Source organism: Haliotis asinina, chromosome 8 (genome assembly GCF_037392515.1).
Source record: "Haliotis asinina isolate JCU_RB_2024 chromosome 8, JCU_Hal_asi_v2, whole genome shotgun sequence".
In the NCBI taxonomy this organism is placed as follows: Eukaryota; Metazoa; Mollusca; class Gastropoda; order Lepetellida; family Haliotidae; genus Haliotis; species Haliotis asinina.
This window is the reverse complement of record NC_090287.1, coordinates 11,666,969-11,686,218: the sequence shown is the minus strand read 5'-3', so window position 1 is coordinate 11,686,218 and position 19,250 is coordinate 11,666,969. Positions and strand designations below refer to the sequence as shown.

General features: G+C 40.2%; 1 protein-coding gene across 2 annotated transcripts in view; it reads left to right on the top strand.

The window, feature by feature from the left end:
- Positions 1-14,031: 14,031 nt before the first annotated feature.
- LOC137293980 (forkhead box protein A2-like) overlaps positions 14,032-19,250 on the top strand; it is a 50,441-nt gene continuing 45,222 nt past the window's right edge. The window contains exon 1 of one of the 2 annotated variants that reach the window (XM_067824885.1): positions 14,032-16,367. In XM_067824885.1, coding sequence (XP_067680986.1) covers positions 14,181-15,554 — 1,374 coding nt within the window. In that variant the 5' untranslated portion in view covers positions 14,032-14,180 and the 3' untranslated portion in view covers positions 15,555-16,367. Of the gene's footprint in view, positions 16,368-19,250 lie in introns of those variants that run through there. The other variant, XM_067824886.1, reaches the window with a different exon arrangement.

The window sequence follows — 19,250 nt, the reverse complement described above, 5'->3', positions numbered from 1 at the left end:
CTGTTTTGGTAATCTATAATCAGGTGTTTCAGAGTCTACACAATATTTTACTGCATTAGATGTATAAGTAAACTGTAAGGGTATTCTACCACATTCACCTAAGGCCATTATGTTACAGTTTCACTTCCCAACTTTTAACAGATATTTGCACAACTTGATATGAACAGCTTCAACTGTAATACAATCGGATGTGCCCCAAATTTCAGAACCATAACAAAACATGGGCGCTATCATGCTGTCAAATATCTTTAAAAGATCTGTACAATTGATATTACGCAGTTTCCTTTCAACGTTTTTAACAGAGAACTTAGCCTTATTTGCTTGTGACAACAGACAAGATTTAGCTTTAGATTTAGCTATTTTAGGAGAGAACAAAATACCTGAGTACTTGTACAAGGATACTGTATCCATGACATTTTTTTCATAAAACCATTTTTCATATGAGCGCCATTTCTAGACACGATATTTTTTGTCTTCTTCAGATTTACGTCCATACCTGTTTGATTACAAAACTTTTCAAGAACTTTTCTCCGATAGCTGGTTCGAATCCTGGCTTACTCCGATTATAGTTCTGGGTTTGTCTGTCCCCGTACTGACTGGAGTCAATGAGGAAGGAAACAATCTGACACCAGCATTACTTCGGGCTTTTCTTTTCACACCTCCGACACGATGGAAATCGATATAAAATGTGTACCTGTAATGTACCAGTTGTTACCAGCTATTATTTATGTTAATCTGCTGTTTGGTCAAAATGTGCTATGTATATATGCTTCTCATCATTTGGTTGTAGAAACTTTCAACTTGACGACCATGTACGAATCTTCATTGGAACGTTCCATAAAAGTTGTATGTTTTGGTTTTGACTAACAAAGTTCTAAAATGCTGATCAAACAATTGATGCAATATGCGTTAAACTTATATTGCTTTCACACACAGGACGATATAACCAGGGTATACAGCACTGATAGTTCTCGTATCTCATGTGGGGTAGTCCAGTGGTTAAACCGTTCGGCTGTTACGCCGAAGGCCAGGATTCGATTCCCCACATAGGTACAAAGTGTGAACCGGATTTCCGGTGTCCACCACCGTTATATTGCTGAAATACTGTAAAACCCAACTCACTCACTCACCTACTCATCTCTTTAAAATTGAATTCATGCTCAACCAAAGGAAAACAAGTATCGCCACATGCGTGGAAACGAAGCTGTCATCCTCAGAATAGCAGCAAAACACAATTAAACTAGAATTATGATAGTTTGTCAGATTTGTATTAGCCAAAACAATAAAGTAGTAAATAATGTAACTTATCGCATTTCACATAAACCATCGCAATATTCATCAAAGGTCTATCTTCCTGATAAGCCCATCGTGCTATCGAGCCCAGATGACATCTTTACAAGGTACCCGGTAAGGTCGTTCACTGCTTAACAACTGCTAGGCACTCACGTGTAGTCCAGGCTCTGACACGTTAGTGATGTATAAACCCTCACTAATTAATTGCAGATGTAGATTTCTTTGTTCTGCGCAATCGGCAGGTGTCATTCACCTCGATATCGTTGTACATTGCTTGTCAATGGCCTGTCAATAAATGCGGGGTCATATTAAACACTAAGTAAGTCACAGAGAGGGTACTTTATGTTTTATGATAGTGATATAACGGTGGCGAATTAACTCTTGAGACGCTAATTCATTACTAGTAGACACGTGAAGGTTTTGGGAACAGAAATTCACAGCACTAGATATGCTCATTTTCAAGTTCTTGTTCATGTATTCAAATGTTGTCTGATTCAAGTTACAACATGAAATGCATCAATACTCAGGAAAGATTGTATAGTTGAGACGTGGCAGCCATCTTCAAAATGAAGCTTCAGTGACATCGGTCATCTGATAAAAACATCATTTCATTATTCTGGCTGTCAAAGACGCACCTGGGCTCAGCACCATAAATATAAGTGTTATTGCCCGGTGACATTTTTCTCGGCCTTCTCCTTCGATAGAGAAGGTTCGAATCTGATTATGGCCATTGGTTTGTGATCACTACACCTGTTCAGGTGGTAGAGGGCTCATGCACGTCGTACCTTTCTCCCACACAAAACTGACAAGTGGTGATATAGCAGCAATATGTTCACTACAGCTTCTACAGAGTTAACTAACATTCTCCAGTCATCGACAGGGATCAGTACTCGTGCTGTCGATCACCGGTTTGTTTTGTCCGGACTGGGTTTATCATTGAGCGCCTTGAAATATATGTGTCAATACAAACAATAGAGCAGGGATAATCTAGAACAAATCAGTGTGTATATAGTCTCCCTGAATAGAGTAAACTAAACCTCACTACCAATCGTAGCTTTCTGATTGAGAGGCAATATAGTATTTACATGTATTTACATTTATGTAAACTTACTCACACATGACCATATGTGAGTGGGGTTTTACACCGTCTGTAGCACTATCCCAGCAATGTCACTCATGTGCCCATGTGGGGAATCGAACCCGGATCTTAGGCTTCACGAGTGGACGCTTTGACCATTATACTACACTGCACTATCCACCATCAGGAAACTTACATTGAAAACCTTTCCGTTGTCTCCGCTCACACTTTACGTCACTCGAACTGTCATGTATTTCGTGACACAAAAGTAAAGCATATGATGCAACTATTAGCGCGTCACGGGTTTCTCTAACATGTACTCGTTCTCACAACCATTCACACGAAGCTGCCATGTGCACCTCGTGGTCCTTTATCATTAAGTATGTGATCTATTCAGTCCTAGCGATGTACATGTCAAACCACTCAATGTCTATTCCCATGTTTACATTGTTGATATCAGCACAGATCGTAGCCAAGAACGGTGATTATGTTTACAACCTGTTGTCTATTACACAGAGTATATGTATATGACTGTACGCTGCAATGAGGTTTGTCCCTATCAGACAAACCCAACAACAGGGGTAGTTTATTACTATTTGCCTTCCTTCCTAAATAAACTATCTGAGTAAATAACAAATCGGACGTATTGGAACATTCACATTATAGGGCAAAAAGGCCACTTTATTGCTTCAACAAGCTGAATGAAACCACCTCTGTTTGACGTGGCAATTCAAATGCCTACACAATAACGCTACGACTGAAATGAATTCCGTTTGCTTAGTAAGCCCGCTCCAGAGTCCCTGCATAGGTAGATGCGTGTTATGGACAACTTAAACAAATGAACAGTGATTTTATGGGTGAGAACATATTTGATCTCCATAAACGACCTACAAATAGACATCTGTGGCGGAAAGCTACACCCGTTCCTACAGAGCAAACAAACATGTAAACAATCGACTCAATAGGACAACAATTTAACGGTATCAGATACATGACAATGTGTGTACTTTTTACGGTTTGGTAGTGGCAATGACGTGGCGTCATTCATGGTTTGTTGACCTAACGTGGATGTTTAACGAGGTAAACATCGCTATCACCGTTTGAATAACCATACACACAAATAGGAACTTTCGGCTAAATGACGTGTATATTTCAAGCGAATACTTAAAATAAAGTTTGAGTACAACTGCTAAAATGTTGAATACAACATGTTTACTTGCCTCTTAAAATAAATGGGCTATTTATTTTATCAATAAAAAATCAATAACTGTCATGCTATTGGTAAACGGGGGATGACTCAGTGATGGATATATTGTTTATGTAATTGTATATCTAAATGAATTCACGCCATACGATGAACTGGGTGAAGAAGTGGTTAACGGAAAGGATTAGGAATGGGTGGACTGATGGACGAACAAACGGAAGAATGAAGGAAGGAAATGAGTAAAAACGAACCCATTGACCATCTCACAATTCATGACAAAACGTAATGTCTCTCCATCACCAATGTCACGACTTGTTTAGATCGATGGAAGGCCATTCTGTCAAACTAACGCCAATTATTCTATTTATCATCATGCTTGAATCGAGCGAACCAAAGCAAACGTTTTTATTGGCAATAAACACGGCTAACTTGTAATCAGGCGAACAAATAAAACAGACATAAGATAATGCTCCTACCCGGTGCTTATTGCTCTTCGTTCATGTCAAAGAACGCTGCAATACACGCCAATCAATCAGCTGATATTTAGATGCAAGTTTCACAAGAGCATAAATACATCAACCAGCGCTGTTTACGAGATCGGAGTTTATTGGCTTTGGAAATTATACGAAACAATTGTGTTTGGCGAATTTATCTGCAGTGAATAGGAAGTCGTATGATGTGGTGGCTTTGCGAAAAGTGCACCAGAAATGTCTTTGACAGTGTGGGTTTTCATTTTCACATCACTTGATGCTAATTTGAACGTAAAGACCGATAATGAGTTGTGCAAAAATCAGAAGAGAATACTGCAGTGATAAGCGAATTGTGATGGTGGATCATGGTTGATTGGAGAGATAAAGGTGCCCGTGATTTTAGATTGACAGATAAGGGATGTACATTGCAAGATGAAATGTACCAGGACACGTTTCCTTTTAGGTGGAGATGTCAAAACACACACCGTGTAATGAAGATGTCAATACCTTCAATGCAGCATGGGTTTTGTCTTGGAAAATAAGTGCTACTTATTTCACAACATGCACTTTCAACTCCCTCAAGAACACGTGTATGTTTTTTTGCTTTTAGATGATTCTGACCTCACTTAAATGTTTTAAACGTATATGTTTCGTAATATTGTTTGAGTGAAAATGTGCGCATTTATGAGCTAAAAGCATCAAATAGATCTTTGTTGCTTTTATCTCATTAATTAACCTGTGAAAAGCGTCAGGACAGTGCGACTTGCATCTTCCCCTCCTTAAGTGATGGATTCTGTTTGTGGGGATTAAGACTGGAAATGATACATTTTGCTCTGACATACTATGTCAACACCCACATTCGTATTTACACGTCAGCCAAAGTGAACCCGAAATAGAAAACGCCATTGATCAAGTCAGAAAGTACAACTCAACCGCCGCCACCCTTAGATATATACAGTATACATCAATACCGACAACGTACATCTCAACCGCCGCCACCCTTAGATATATACAGTATACATCAATACCGACAACGTACATCTCAACCACCGTCATCCGGAGATACGTATCCCTACTGTCACGTACATCTTAGCCACCGTCACCCGGAGATACGTATCACTATTGTCTCATACACCTCAACCACCGTCATCCTGAGATATATACCACTACTGTCACGTACACATCTCAACCACCGTCATCCGGAGATGCGTATCACTATTGTTTCATACACCTCAACCACCTTCATCCTGAGATATATATCACTACTGTCACGTGCATCTTAGCCACCGTCATCCTGAGATATATACCACTATTGTCTCCTATACCTCACCCACCTTCATCCTGAGATATATATCACGATTGTCATGTACATCTCAACCACCGTCATCCCGAGATATATATCACTACCTACATCCTGAGATATGCATCACTACTGACAACGTACATCTCAGCCACCGTCATCCTGAGATATACATCAGTACTGACTAAGTACATCTCAACCACCACCACCCTGAAATATACAAGACCACTGACAAGGTCCTACCTTCCATACACAGTCACCCTGAAATATACTATCGACAACGTCCCAACTGACATCTAACCCACTGTTATCTGAAGACCTACATCACCTCTACCAACTAGACACTTTGATCATTAACCCTACCCACTCAGCCTTCCGTAGCATCCCACCTAGAACAGAGAAAATCGTTAGAATCCCTGTCACCATGGACACCCTATCCTCATCAATTATATTGCATCTCATTACAGGTGTCGCCAGGTCAAACACCCACCATCCGCTGCCATCCCAGACTTTTCCAACCCCAAGGTCATCTCTAACCCAGCCCTTGACTCTGCATCCGTCCACAACATCTTTATCCATCCCTGGTTCAGTCAAGCGCCCACATCAACTTAAACATTCCCTTTCCCATCAATAACCTGTCTCGGTTTCGAACCTGTACAGGGGCGTCGGGGTAGCCTAGCGGTTATAGCGTTTGTTCGTCAAGCCCAAGACTCGAGTTTGATGCCCAAATGTGCACAATGTGTGAAGCTCATTTCTGGTGTAACCCGCCATGACGCTGCTGGAATATTGCTAAAAGCGGCGTAAAACTAAACTCACTCACTCCATCCTGTGCGGGATGTCACAAGTCCTTTCGTTGACCCCCATTCCACTACGAAACTCCCTAAAACAGTTATACAACTTCGTATGGCGTATCAGAACACCTCCACCTTCCCCAAATAGCCGGATGTTGTCGGATTTTAAACCATCCGCGATGTACTTGCACATATCATCTAATGCTTTGATAAAACTCGGTTCTTATAACTAAATGAGAAATAAATCTTTGATGTATATGATCATGCTAACCCTTGAAGTGATGATAAGATACACAACCGGCCATTAATCTGCCTTCATGTCCGTTATAACTGTTGCGTAAGTCAGAAACCACTATGAGACGATGGTACTTGACTGTTATTTTCAGCTTCGAACCACCTTTGTGACCGAGATCAAACTCACACCACTATCACAACAAAAGCACATCGTTTGATGTATGATTGACAGTCTCGTATAACACGAAATAACACCTTTGGAAGCTCACCGATGTCTATTTCAAACGTGACGAGCTGGTCTTGCAATTTACACCATCGCCGCCGATCTACTGTCGTATTTCGTGGTGTAATAGCCACGAAGGATCAGTGTTAATTTCTTAATGAAGGTGTTAATTGCAATTTTGCCGCTCATTTCTTCTGTTTGCCCTATTAACAGTCCGTGTATTGTGGTCTTTGATCTGTTGTTTGTTGACCAATAATTAGGTGACAAGTTGTTTGTTTCTGTTAAATGTTTTGTCTAGCGTGACCCAAGGGCGCAATATTGTATACAGTCCCCATCGGCTAGACTACGTCACCAGCCCAACCGTGTTGTTATATATCAATGCACCTCATACGTATACAGAATATATGCTAATTCATTCACATAATTTCGATAAATAAGGTCATCGAAAGTCAAGTCCAAGTCACAAGTCGTACATGTATCGATAGAATGTGTTACGGTTTGTGACTCTGACAAACAGCAGTTCTCAGTGATCAAACACCGTCCATGTTGGCAGGATGATAAGTCGCATTAAAATTAGATTTATGTTTGTTTGTTTAACAAAATTGTGTGCTTGTCTTACTACGCCGTACATTGTATTGAAGACGACCAAGCCATTATGGTACAAATAGTCCTAACAAGATATGGTATGAACATTTCATCTATATGTCTTGTATATAGCAACCGCATACCCTTGCTTTATGGATAATCTAATCAGCGCATTCTAAAGAAACAGTTCGGCATAATCTGTTTACACGTGGCTGTACAAGACATGAATCTGTGACATAATTCATCAAAACTGAAATCCACTCTCTACAAACAACGTAGGGTTTATCGAAAACATCAAACGCGGTGTCCCAAGTCGTCTCTCAGAACCTTTCAGTTCCTCAAGACCCTACTACTATCCTTAACACTAATCCCATACCCAGCTAATACGAGGCTTAGTAAATACTGTATGTAAAACAACTGTTTACTACATAGCATTACAGTCCTGCGGCGGCTTTTTACAATCATTTGTGTTTTTCACCTTTAATTAGTTTCCGGGTAACTTAGATATTAGCGTTTCAACGGACAGTGCCCTTATCTCCTGGGGAAACCGTGATCTTGTGCGATATGTTCTTTGATGGGTTGCGCCATTGGTGATTAGCAATTCTCACCGCGGGTACTTATCCGAGTACCGTGGCGTTGCGGAGCGCGGAGGGGGGACGAGGGGAATGTTAATTTAGGGGATAATGCGTCTATTGTGTGTTTAACTACCTATACGCCTCTCCGCGAAGCGTTTGTTTTAGCAACAAAGACTGAGCTCATTCACCGATCAATCAGTATGGGAAAGTGCTTGATTTTTAAATGTTGTTTGGTTAAAAACGCATTTAATTGTAATATCACCAGCGTTCGTCGTAGCCAAGTTCAATACCGCCAACACATCATGCATTGAGTTTATACATAACTGAACGTAGAATGAATGGTTTCAAAACAATCCTGCTATTTTCATAAACTTTCTTTAAGTTTTTGAAATATACGTAAATGAAAGAATCTGTTATTTGGCCGATTTTAGTGTTATTAGTATTATTCCGGAAATGGTATATCTCTGAACATAATCGAACCCCGGACTTTGTAAAAGCGTGGAATTCAGGCTTAGTCACAGTTACACGCCACAATATCCTGTCAGTCGTCGTAAGTAACGTACTTGCAAAGCAGAGTCCATCGCACAATAACAGCTATATCACGACATTGCGTTTAAGAATAAGCCGAGATAGTGGTTACATGGGAACGTATGTTTTTCAGCAGTCACCAGTCACAAACACATGCAGAGGCAAGTGAATTTACGAGAAGAAAACAGGCAGTGATCTAGGTAACACACTGCAATATATTTCATATTTGTTGCGGATTACAATGTACTTGTGTGTAATTGCCATTCATGTCATGATAGTAAGTGTTGCCGTTATTACGAGATACAGACATTAAAGAATCGCAAAAGCTCGAATTAAACAACTTCGTACTTCTTTGTATAAGCAACACAGGTGGCTTCCAGTAACTAGTGGAATTATGATAGTCAGAAGGTTATGGTAACACTTCGCATGCTAGAATATTGACAGAACCAGCAAACGAAAGTACATATTTGACAAATAACGTAGACTAAAACGATACAAGCATTACTAGGTTTAAAAGTTGCCAAGAAACCGTAAACCTTAAGAAACCAACACATCAATAATACACGTATAATCTGGATCATAATGAAATAACCTTTTTTGGATTGTTTCGTTTTAGACACCATCAGGGATGGACGTGTCCTTTTTCGCAGCAGATCATTCGAATGTCCGTTTAAGTGTACAAAACATACAGAAACGTTATTCCTTGTTCTATGGTACGAATACCGGCAATAGTTGAGAAAAATAGGTTGTGACCATTTTACTGGCGTTGGGGGACAATGAACAGACAATAACTATTTAAGTAATGTTACATTGGAAGCTTATATTTGGGGGATAGTGTACGACTGACGGACGGGTCACTGAGTCCCCTGTCGTCCTGACTGCCAATACCAACAACAGCTGTTCATGCAATGTGTTATATGGTTCTAAGTTTCAGTTAAATACATGTTTCCATAATACATCACTCAAGCATCTAGAGCGTTATACTTCATTCAGTTGAGCGTGCTTAACTATACCATAGCACGTGTTCTTGAAACGTTGTTTCTTTTATCGTCGGTTTCAGATGAAATTGACAAGCAAAAGGTAGCAGGACTGTAAGTAGGAGACCCACGTGGTCCGTGAAATGTGAAAGCTACTTACAACAACAGTAAGGGATTGTTGTCGATTGCAAAAAGAGGTATGAATCGACACCAATCAAGGTTTTGACAGCTCTATTGTTGGCAGTGTCGCGCTCTTCGACTGACAATCAAAACATTGATCTTGCCGGAGGATATGAGCACCCGTGTTCTAGTCTCGACGTTTCCTTACAAGTATTTTCCCGCGTTTTGTGAAAACTTGGCTCTTCAGGTCGTTCATGCCTTGCAACCATGGTTTGACCGTTTAGAATTAGTTCAAGCTGGGTCACAATGAGACTTAAATCAAATGTCATTTCGTTACCTTGATGCCCATCATCATAAATCATTGAACAATACAACACTTAACACTGACAAAATGTTTGCTTTTACAGATATACTTTAGAAAGTATGATACGTTAATTGTAACAGTATTTGATATATCTAGGACGAAAGAGTATATCGAATGCCAGTTAATTTAAGACTTGTCTTAAACCACTTATTGATACTCATTGGCATTTTTACCGTTTATTATACTTAAGGTTATTAAAAAACATATTTTTGAAGGAATAATTCCTTTGAATATAAATACGCCTTTCAAACTTTAATTCCAATTAATGACCTTTAATATCAATTTTATCAAGTTACGTTGACACAATAACATACTGAAAAATAGCATACATGGTATCCTATATAGTATTCATCATGTCGCGAAGATAACTTTCATTTCATCACGGATCACCAGACTTTGGCCAATCGATACTGTTTCATCCCAAACCACCCAATAACTTCCCACAAAAACAAATTAAACCCGTGCAGCTTCGGTACGCTAGGTGGTCGTATCACCCCACTTTGTCGCAAGTCTTTGAGTGATGAAAGGTTAAAAGGAATATAACGACATGCCTGATACGGCATATGACGCTCAGACCTGAAATCGACAAGCAGGATGAAATTAATGAATAAACCCGGTTACTTGCTAATTGATTCGTGTGTCGCTCAAATGACGACGATTGAGATAACGTGCCAAGGTTGCCCGCTCCCCACCCTGTCCCAGGATAGGCCCCGCTATGCACCTGTCCTGCTGCCGAGCGCTCTAGGTAACTAACAAATTAAACAGTCGCCCGAAGCAATGGTAAAGTTCCCCGCTATCTGGGTCGACTCTGAGGTTTTAATTTAGCATTGAGAATCAAAGTAGCGTGAACGGTGGAATCATTCTGCTGTTATGCTTGGAGGGCTGGAATTGGAATTTGTTGTTTATGAAAACGGTTAAATTTTTTGTAATTGACTCCTGGGATTTTATGGTTCCATGAACAGATTTCTGTTAATAACATTTGTAATTGACGTAAATGTGATATGTATATCAATAGTCTGACGTCGTGTCGGTATTATGGTGTAGGACTTTCATTTACATGGCTTATCAACTGAGTCTTTGTAGGAAGCAAATAAAACCAACTAAGAGCGCAATTCGATACATAATCGGCGGAGTGAGTTTATTATCACGCGTAATAACTTTGATTAAATGCATTTCACATGCAGCTACCAAATCAAATTTAATCGTCAAGTTTTTATTACAGGTACTGTTTATTACTGGAGTGAAATCTGTACTTTGCTAATGTCACCATAACATGACAAGTCTATTATTATGCTATGCTGCATAGTAAACAGACAATTTGATAATTACACAAATACTTAGGCCATAATGGATCATGACATGGGCTAAAGTATAAGTACAAGTAATATAAGTACAAGTGTTCCAAATATATTGTAATACTGAGACCCTTAGGATTGCTTCCGGATAATACTTCTGTAAACATTCGTAATTCATTTCGGTTTACACATGAGTATATAATTCCACAACACTCACATGTGATTCCCATGGTATGAATCTTGATGGTCAAATTGGTCGGAGGTTTGTTTTAACGTGACGGCCGTTATACAGAGTATTATTTGCCTACGCATGCACCCCAGCGTTAAACTCAGAAATCAGCATCTAATTCGAAATGAGGGCCATGCTTGTTATCTAACCTTTGATGATATCGTTGGTGAACTATGTACGATTATTAAGAATAACAAATTATTAACTATATTTTAGAACTGCACGGAAAGTAACGCACAGTTCACACAGATGGGAACCTCTATCGCAAGTACCCTATGTAAATCAGCCAGGTCACGTGACGAGCCTCTGTATGTTATGACACGTTTATAGGGGCAATGTACACAGAGATATTTGTCTTTCATTCATTAGACTGTGTATGATAAATTGTAGATAAATGCAATATACTGGTAGACTTACGCATTTAGGAGATTCACTGCGACGTGTTTTAGTGTCCGAACAGATTTATGCTCATTTATATAAGTTTTGTTTATATTTCTATGATTATTATTTACCCGTATTTGATTATTACGTACACGAGTAAGGTGACGAGTGAGTGAATGGGCTATTGTCAATACAGCGTATCGTCCTTGTAGATGGTGGCACCAGTTAAACGACAAAAATAATGTTAACAATATTGATCAGACAATTAAGCCATTAAATCACTTCAATGATCAGAGTGGTGTTTGTATTGTGGTAAATGCGGTCGGTAAATGCATGTCCTCTTTTCACAAGGTTAGTATACCATTGTCCGATGACATCTTGACATGGATACTTCTATGTCAATTTCACACGAAGTCTAGTCAATTTCAAAATCAGAACTGACTTCACCTGTTTATGATATGATTCTTCCATATGTCTTAACATAATAACATTTTATTTAAGTATGTCACATAGCCAATTAAGGTGGCAAACAATCACAGACGCCAATAAAAGTGGCAACATTTACTTTGTGTGAGTGTGGACAATGATACATCGAAGGAACAGAAAACTTACAGATCTGCGTTCAATGTTTACATGTCTAACATAGCTATTTGATCCTTAATAGTGAAACTGTTGCTATTTCCTTTGCCTTCTGTTTGTATACATTCTCATTAGAAATATACATATAAACAGTTGTCAATATCGCAGCGTATTTAACCCTAATGTCGATTGTATACACAACTAGTATTAAAATCAATCAAACAGGCAGCTACCGTTGCATATTTCACGGTTTGTCAAATGGCTCGAACAGTTCTGTCAAGACTATAACTTTAATACATAGAGTAGTGGTATTTAAGAATGCAAATTTAAAGATGTAGGAACCTTTTTTTCATAAAATAGCTTCCACATTTTATCACTTTAACCATATGGTGTTGCGAAGTTGACGATGGACGGATGGGTTTTTAATCTATATTCAATAGCATGATAACTGAACATAGATGATTGGTAAATAATTTCTCGCTTTCACGCGCTCGGCGACTGCAAGAAGCCCTGGGGCATTAGACTGAGTTGCATTGAGACGGTAGGGAGGGGTTTCAGGGGAGGGGGTATTGGGAGGCGAGGTGATTCAGTAACCAGGTGCGAATCAATGCTATATTTTCACATGTATTGAAACCGCGTTGATGTGATGGCTGTATACAACAGCGCTGACAGCGAATACTTGCGAATAGGAAATACAACGAGTACACCACTCATTCACAGGAATCCCACAGGGAATAACATCGTACAACACCTAGGTATTCAGGCCAGATTGCGCCGGCTATAGCAGAATAGACACAGAAGAATATAAGGGGAGCGGGCTTAATAACTATTCGGTGAATCCCCTGGCTGATATAGGCCTATCTCTAAAGAAACTCGGCAAGATTATTATCTCGGTCCGGTTAATCCGTAATCTCTGATTACTTGCACAATCCACAGGCATATTTCCATACTCCGATAGTGTTCTGTATCTCTGGAGTCAATGGTGTCGGCAGAGCAGACCGTTCACCAAACATCGGTTTTTAGCCTAAAAAGACGCTCATAGACTTAAAAGGTAAATGTGCATGTAGTAAAATTTGAAATGTTTATTGTGTATCACATTTTAAAGGAAATATTAATCCCACACACAAATGCAATCAATTATCCTCGTATGGAAGACGGCACCGGAGCTTAGACCGAGGTCAATGTGTTCTCTCCGAAATAGTCTTCATCATGTTCGATGTAAAATGTCAGTTTCTTGTCATAACTGAGAAACTTTGTGTACTGATATGTGTTGGTAATGGCGTACACACATTTACGATAGAGTACACACAGTGGTAGAAGAGGCGCGCACGCTCGCCCTGTACATGAATGAAAAGATAACCGATGTTTATTCCTCCTGACTAGATGTTTGAAAAAGCAGGTTGATTGACAAGTGTGGGCCATGATAGGGAGGTAATGACGAGTTCTGACAGCCGCCAGCGAGTAGTCCTTGAGATTCAGACCAGGTCTGGAGATCCGATGTTTGCTGGTAAAGCCCGCCTCTGAAAACCGAAGGCGGATCACCAAGCGAGGCCAAACCGTTCCTGTCGATGTAGAAATAATGATGTTTTGAAGTCGTTCTCGTTTAAAGTGGCTTGTTTGCCAAATTGCTTGATCGACAGTCGATGGAAGCTCCGATACTTTTTGTTGAAATAGACATGTGACAGGCAGGCGGGGCGGGGTGTGAACCCGCGTTCTGATTGGTTGATAGTGCCAGATATAGCTCCGCCCCTCCGGTGAAGGACTCGAGGTATATTTACCCTGGTGCGAGGCTGATTTTCTATATTTTTACGATTGCTTCGCCGTGAAGTGCTTACTATTGTCACTGAACGAACATCAGCGTAGCTTGGTGAATGACTGCTGAAGATAGCGGTCAGTCAGCGAGAACGGAGTGTTTTTTTTCGTGTGGACAGTCAGTTCGGACATACAACACAACATGGACTCGTATTCCCCGGGTATGCTGTCTGCCAAGTCGCCATACGACCCCGCCAGCACCGGCAACTACGCCATGACCACCATGCCAAGCATCAACAGCATGGGGTCCACCATGGGATCTATGGGATCCATGGGATCCATGTCCAACATGAGTTACGCACCACAAGGGATGACAAGCATGGGCAGTATGGGGGCGATGACACCCTCCATGGGGACAATGGGTATGAACGCTATAGGAATGCACAGCCCTATGAGCGCTATGAACAATATGAACACCATGGGAAGTGTATCCGCTATGAACGGCATGACCATGGGATCTATGACACAGATGAATGGGATGAGTAGGTCCCCCATGGACCCTAATTTGATGCCAATGGACAGAGCTCAAGCCCTAAATAGAGCTCGGGATAAGACCTACCGACGGAGCTATACACACGCGAAACCTCCATATTCCTACATATCGCTTATCACTATGGCAATCCAGCAGGCTCCCAGCAAAATGTGCACCTTGAGTGAAATCTATCAGTTCATCATGGATTTATTCCCGTTTTACCGTCAGAATCAACAACGGTGGCAGAACTCAATAAGGCACAGTCTATCGTTCAATGATTGTTTTGTTAAAGTTCCTCGGACCCCTGACCGACCGGGAAAAGGGAGCTACTGGACGCTACACCCTGACTCAGGTAATATGTTCGAAAACGGTTGCTACCTCAGGCGCCAAAAGCGCTTCAAGTGTCCGAAGAAGGAATCCATGCGGAGCGTGACCCGCTCCCCGGAGCTAAGCGGTACGTCACAGAATGGTCAAAGTGCTCAAAACCCGGACTCTACCCCTACGTCAACGGACAACGGGTCAGGAATGTCCGCGCCCAATACCCCACCCCATTCAGTGGAGCCTCTCGTTCAACCCAAGATGGAAACGGGCCACGGTACCCCTCCCGATTTGTCCCATACGCAAATGCACGGGCACAACCCTAGTCAGCAGCAGCAGCAACCACAACATCATCAACAGCAGCCACAGCACCAACCACAACATCAACAACACCAGCCGTCACTCACCACGTGTACTACAGAACTATCTAACGTGCAATCACTTCAACATGACGTTCGGAACCATTCTCAGGGATTATCCTTGGGGCCAGGTCAGTTGAATCCTGCCCACCATCCCTCATTTAATCATCCTTTTTCCATCAACAATCTTATGTCCGAGAGTACCATGAGCAAACTGGATCTGAAAATGTATGAGAACATGCAGGGGGGATACGGTGCGTACACCCAAATGTCACCACTGACTATGCCAAAGGACAGTTCGCCGCCTATGTCAAACCCTGACGGTAGTTACTACAAATACGTACCACACTCCACAGCAAGTTTGTGAAATTCAAATTCAGTTTAAGTTTTGTTCACGAACGTTTTTTACATTTTTATTTGACACACACGTATTGAGTGGAAAAGCTGTTTAACCAAAGAGCGGACAGTCCCTACCTTGCTGAAGGCGATACTGTGCGCCGGTCGGCTTGCAAAAAGAACTCAATTGATAAAAGACGAACAACTTTTCTATTTTAAGAAAAGACGCATTTTTAATTTGCATGCACTGTTTGTGCACTGACATTGTGCCGCATTGACGGCAAGACGGGTTTCGTTTGTATAGGCGATCGGTGTCAGGGTAGCAAAATACCCACAATTCGGCTGCAGCTCGGCGAATTGTGGCGGTCATGGACAATAAGCTGTTATATCGCAGTAGTCACAACCTAGACAAGGTAACTCCCAGTTTTGTTTTTTATATATAAACCAATTGTAAAATAGGTAAATATTTTTGTTTAATTTATTTAAAGCCACTTATCGTTAGAAATGAGTTTGAAAGATATATTATATTTTTCTTTCAAAAAATGAGAGGAATGATTTTCTTGTAATTGACAATCAACATTATCAATGTTTTGTACAAAATGCATTTTTTTCTCAGACAGTATGTCGAGAAAATTGAACACCACTAAGGAGATTACGGTCTGAACTATTACAATGTTCTAACTTAAACAATGATGGTATTTTATGTAGCATATTTAAGTCATTCTCATGTCAATGTTGTAATTCGATATTGTTAAAACTTGTACAGTTTTCAGATCTGTATGTCTCAGAGGTTTTCCACAAAATGTTCTGTTTTAGAAAAAATATTAAACTCTATGAAACGTAATTTGGCTTTTCGTTATTTAACCAATATATGGTGGTGGTTTGCGGAGTGCTATTATTGCTTTTAATCTGTGATCTCATTCGCACACCTTAGATCCATGGTCGAGTCTTGTTCTTAGCTTCTGGCGTGCATTCTGCGTGTCTGATTCAGTATCTACCCCGTGATACTCGGTTGCTAAGCAGAGTTGAGTTTTGAGTCTCATATCTAAGATCGCCATGATAGGTTGTGATTAATAATGGCAGACACTGAAGTCGTGGGGCAGTTCGAGCACACCAGATACTTTCATCACCACTTTCACCGTTATTCCTACACAATATATATTACACATTTTGTTTTGTGAACGCAGACAACTTAGTTTTGCTGAAGGATAAAAGCGACGGGAGATTCAGGAAGCAATCAACGAAATCCGGACAGCGTCGATATAACGTTTAAAATTTTAAGCTGGCTTTCAAAATCAACATCAACCGGACGGAAAGGTCTTGGAAAAAGGATGGTTAAATGAAGGGAGATGTCAATATTTTAGAAAATATTTCATGCGTTTATAATAATTCTGCAACTGGAATGCTGAGTGCATTTGGATTTGAACGCGTCGTTGTCACGCGTGACGTAACAGCAGTTTACAAATGAGTGAAATTTACATTGATTTCAGCAGTGATCGACTGAAACGTCTCCCGGACTTCCCAACCGCTTTTATCCTTTCTAGCAACATACTTGTCAGATTGATCAAGGTTTGCGGAACAATTGGCACCTCTAATTCACAGGTGTCACCTCACTGATTACGCCGTTTGTCCTTATCACTATCTTTTGTTCTATATCAACGCGTGCAACTTGCGCCGATTAGAGCAATGAAATGAGTTGTATTTCAATTTTAAAGTTGAAAACTTACTTGGTTATCACGTTACTATTTATTGCAAATGACTAAACTTTTGAGTAGCTTCTTTTATGACTCAAGAGTAGATATTTTAATTCAAACATATAAATGTGTTCGTTTCAAATATGAACTAATACGGTCAAGAGCATACAGGGTGCCTGCCAAGATGTTGTACTAATAAGTTGACTGTTAGGAAACTCTTTAAGTAACTCAAATGGTGTAGTAACAAATTTCCGAAGTAAAATATTGTATAAGGTAATTTATTCTGAAAATAGCAAATTTAGCTTCATGTATCTTGGGAATATTTCGTCATTACCTGTTAGTTATATTTAAAAGCTAAAAAGTTCTAAAGAATTAACCTACTTGAGTAGGGCCGAATTTTATGTTTCAATAAATCATTGCTCAACCGCTCACTAAATTAAACTGAAAATTGATACAATGGTTAAAACCTAAAGTACTTAGATATCTTAGAATGTTCTTCACGTTGCTATAAAGTAGCATTGTTAAAGTAATAACATTATCTAAAAACAAAATTGGAAAATTGCAATATTCAAATGTGCATTCAATTCGATTCTAAAGTACTGGTTATTTTTTTCACATCAAAATGTAACCTTCATAAATGATGATGTCACCAACTGTAGTTCAGGCTCAATATTTTTCTGTCACTTAAGAAACGCTTTCTCCTAGACAGGAAACTTAATTTTCACGTTATTAAGAATTAATAATGTTCTCTTAAAACTGATAGCTGGGTAGTTCCAGTGCGCCTTATAATTGGAGTGATCTCTAGAGTGTATGGAAAACTTTGCTCGTTTCTTCTCAACCCACACAAAATTACCCCCTCTTCAGGGGTGCGATCCCCTAGGGAAGAGGTACTCTTTAGGGCCCAGTCGCCACGCGCGGCCTGTCGACTCCCCCCGCCTTTTCACACCATATCTTGTCGAATTCACCCAGGCGGAAAATAGTTAACGCTCTTTCATTGTCCCATTGTATGGGTTCGACGATTTCATGTGGTTGCGATTTGGCAAATCACCGAGGCGTAAGAATTATCAGTTTCTCGGTTTTGTCGAAAAACCAACAACTAAAAGGGCTCTCGTTTTCCGTGTTGAATAACAAAGACGTTCTATGGAAACACATCTTATCAAAAGCTGACGCCCTTTCCTGCCAATCACTGTAGGAATTATAAGGACAGGCCTCTGTTTTTGGCTATAATTTGTTATATTTGAAACTAATTTATTTCATTTGTTAAATTGAGCGTAATTTATTTAACCTTTTAATCATCCGCATCCTCCTGGCTCAGTGTTTATGGGTGAGCAATAACCAACACTGCCATATGTTTTTTTTCAAAGTTACACTGGAGAAAATTACAGTCTAAAAAATTATAGCAATCTTCGCCGGAAAAATACTATTTTTGATTGAAAGATTTGAGTTTTTGTCCGCCCTCCGTTAATCTGAACCGTTTTCTTTTTTCATCAAAAATTGAGATCGCATCTTGTCCAAAATGGAGAAAAAGGGGGTCCCTCATGCCTTTGCTCGTCTGAATCTATTTAATCTTGATAAATAATATGTTTTTGCCTTCGACTCAATTTCCTCTCGGCCGCGGAAATGAGCGCAGCATTGAACCCTTGGTGCCTAGGGGCAGAAGCCCAACTAGGGTCCTTATATCCTTCGAGGGCCGCGAGCACCCTTTTATATTGCTCCGAAAGATTGCGGGACACAGCGCTTAGAGTTTGAAAGCAAGAAAGAATGGAAAAAGGAAACGGACTGCAGTTTTTAATCAATGTTCGAAGATGTGAATCAAATAGGGGATATTTTGGATTCATTCAGCCGCCATTCTTTTACTAGTAATCGACGGCTTGGCATACAGAAAATACTGAGAATCCACTTAATTTTTTTTCTCTTTTAGCAAGACATTCTACGTGAGTCGGAGTAATTTTCATATCGCGCAATGCCAGGTTTTGGGGTGGGTGGGGGAGCGGTGGTTTTAGGAAATGGAACTCTCTCGTATTTTTTACCTC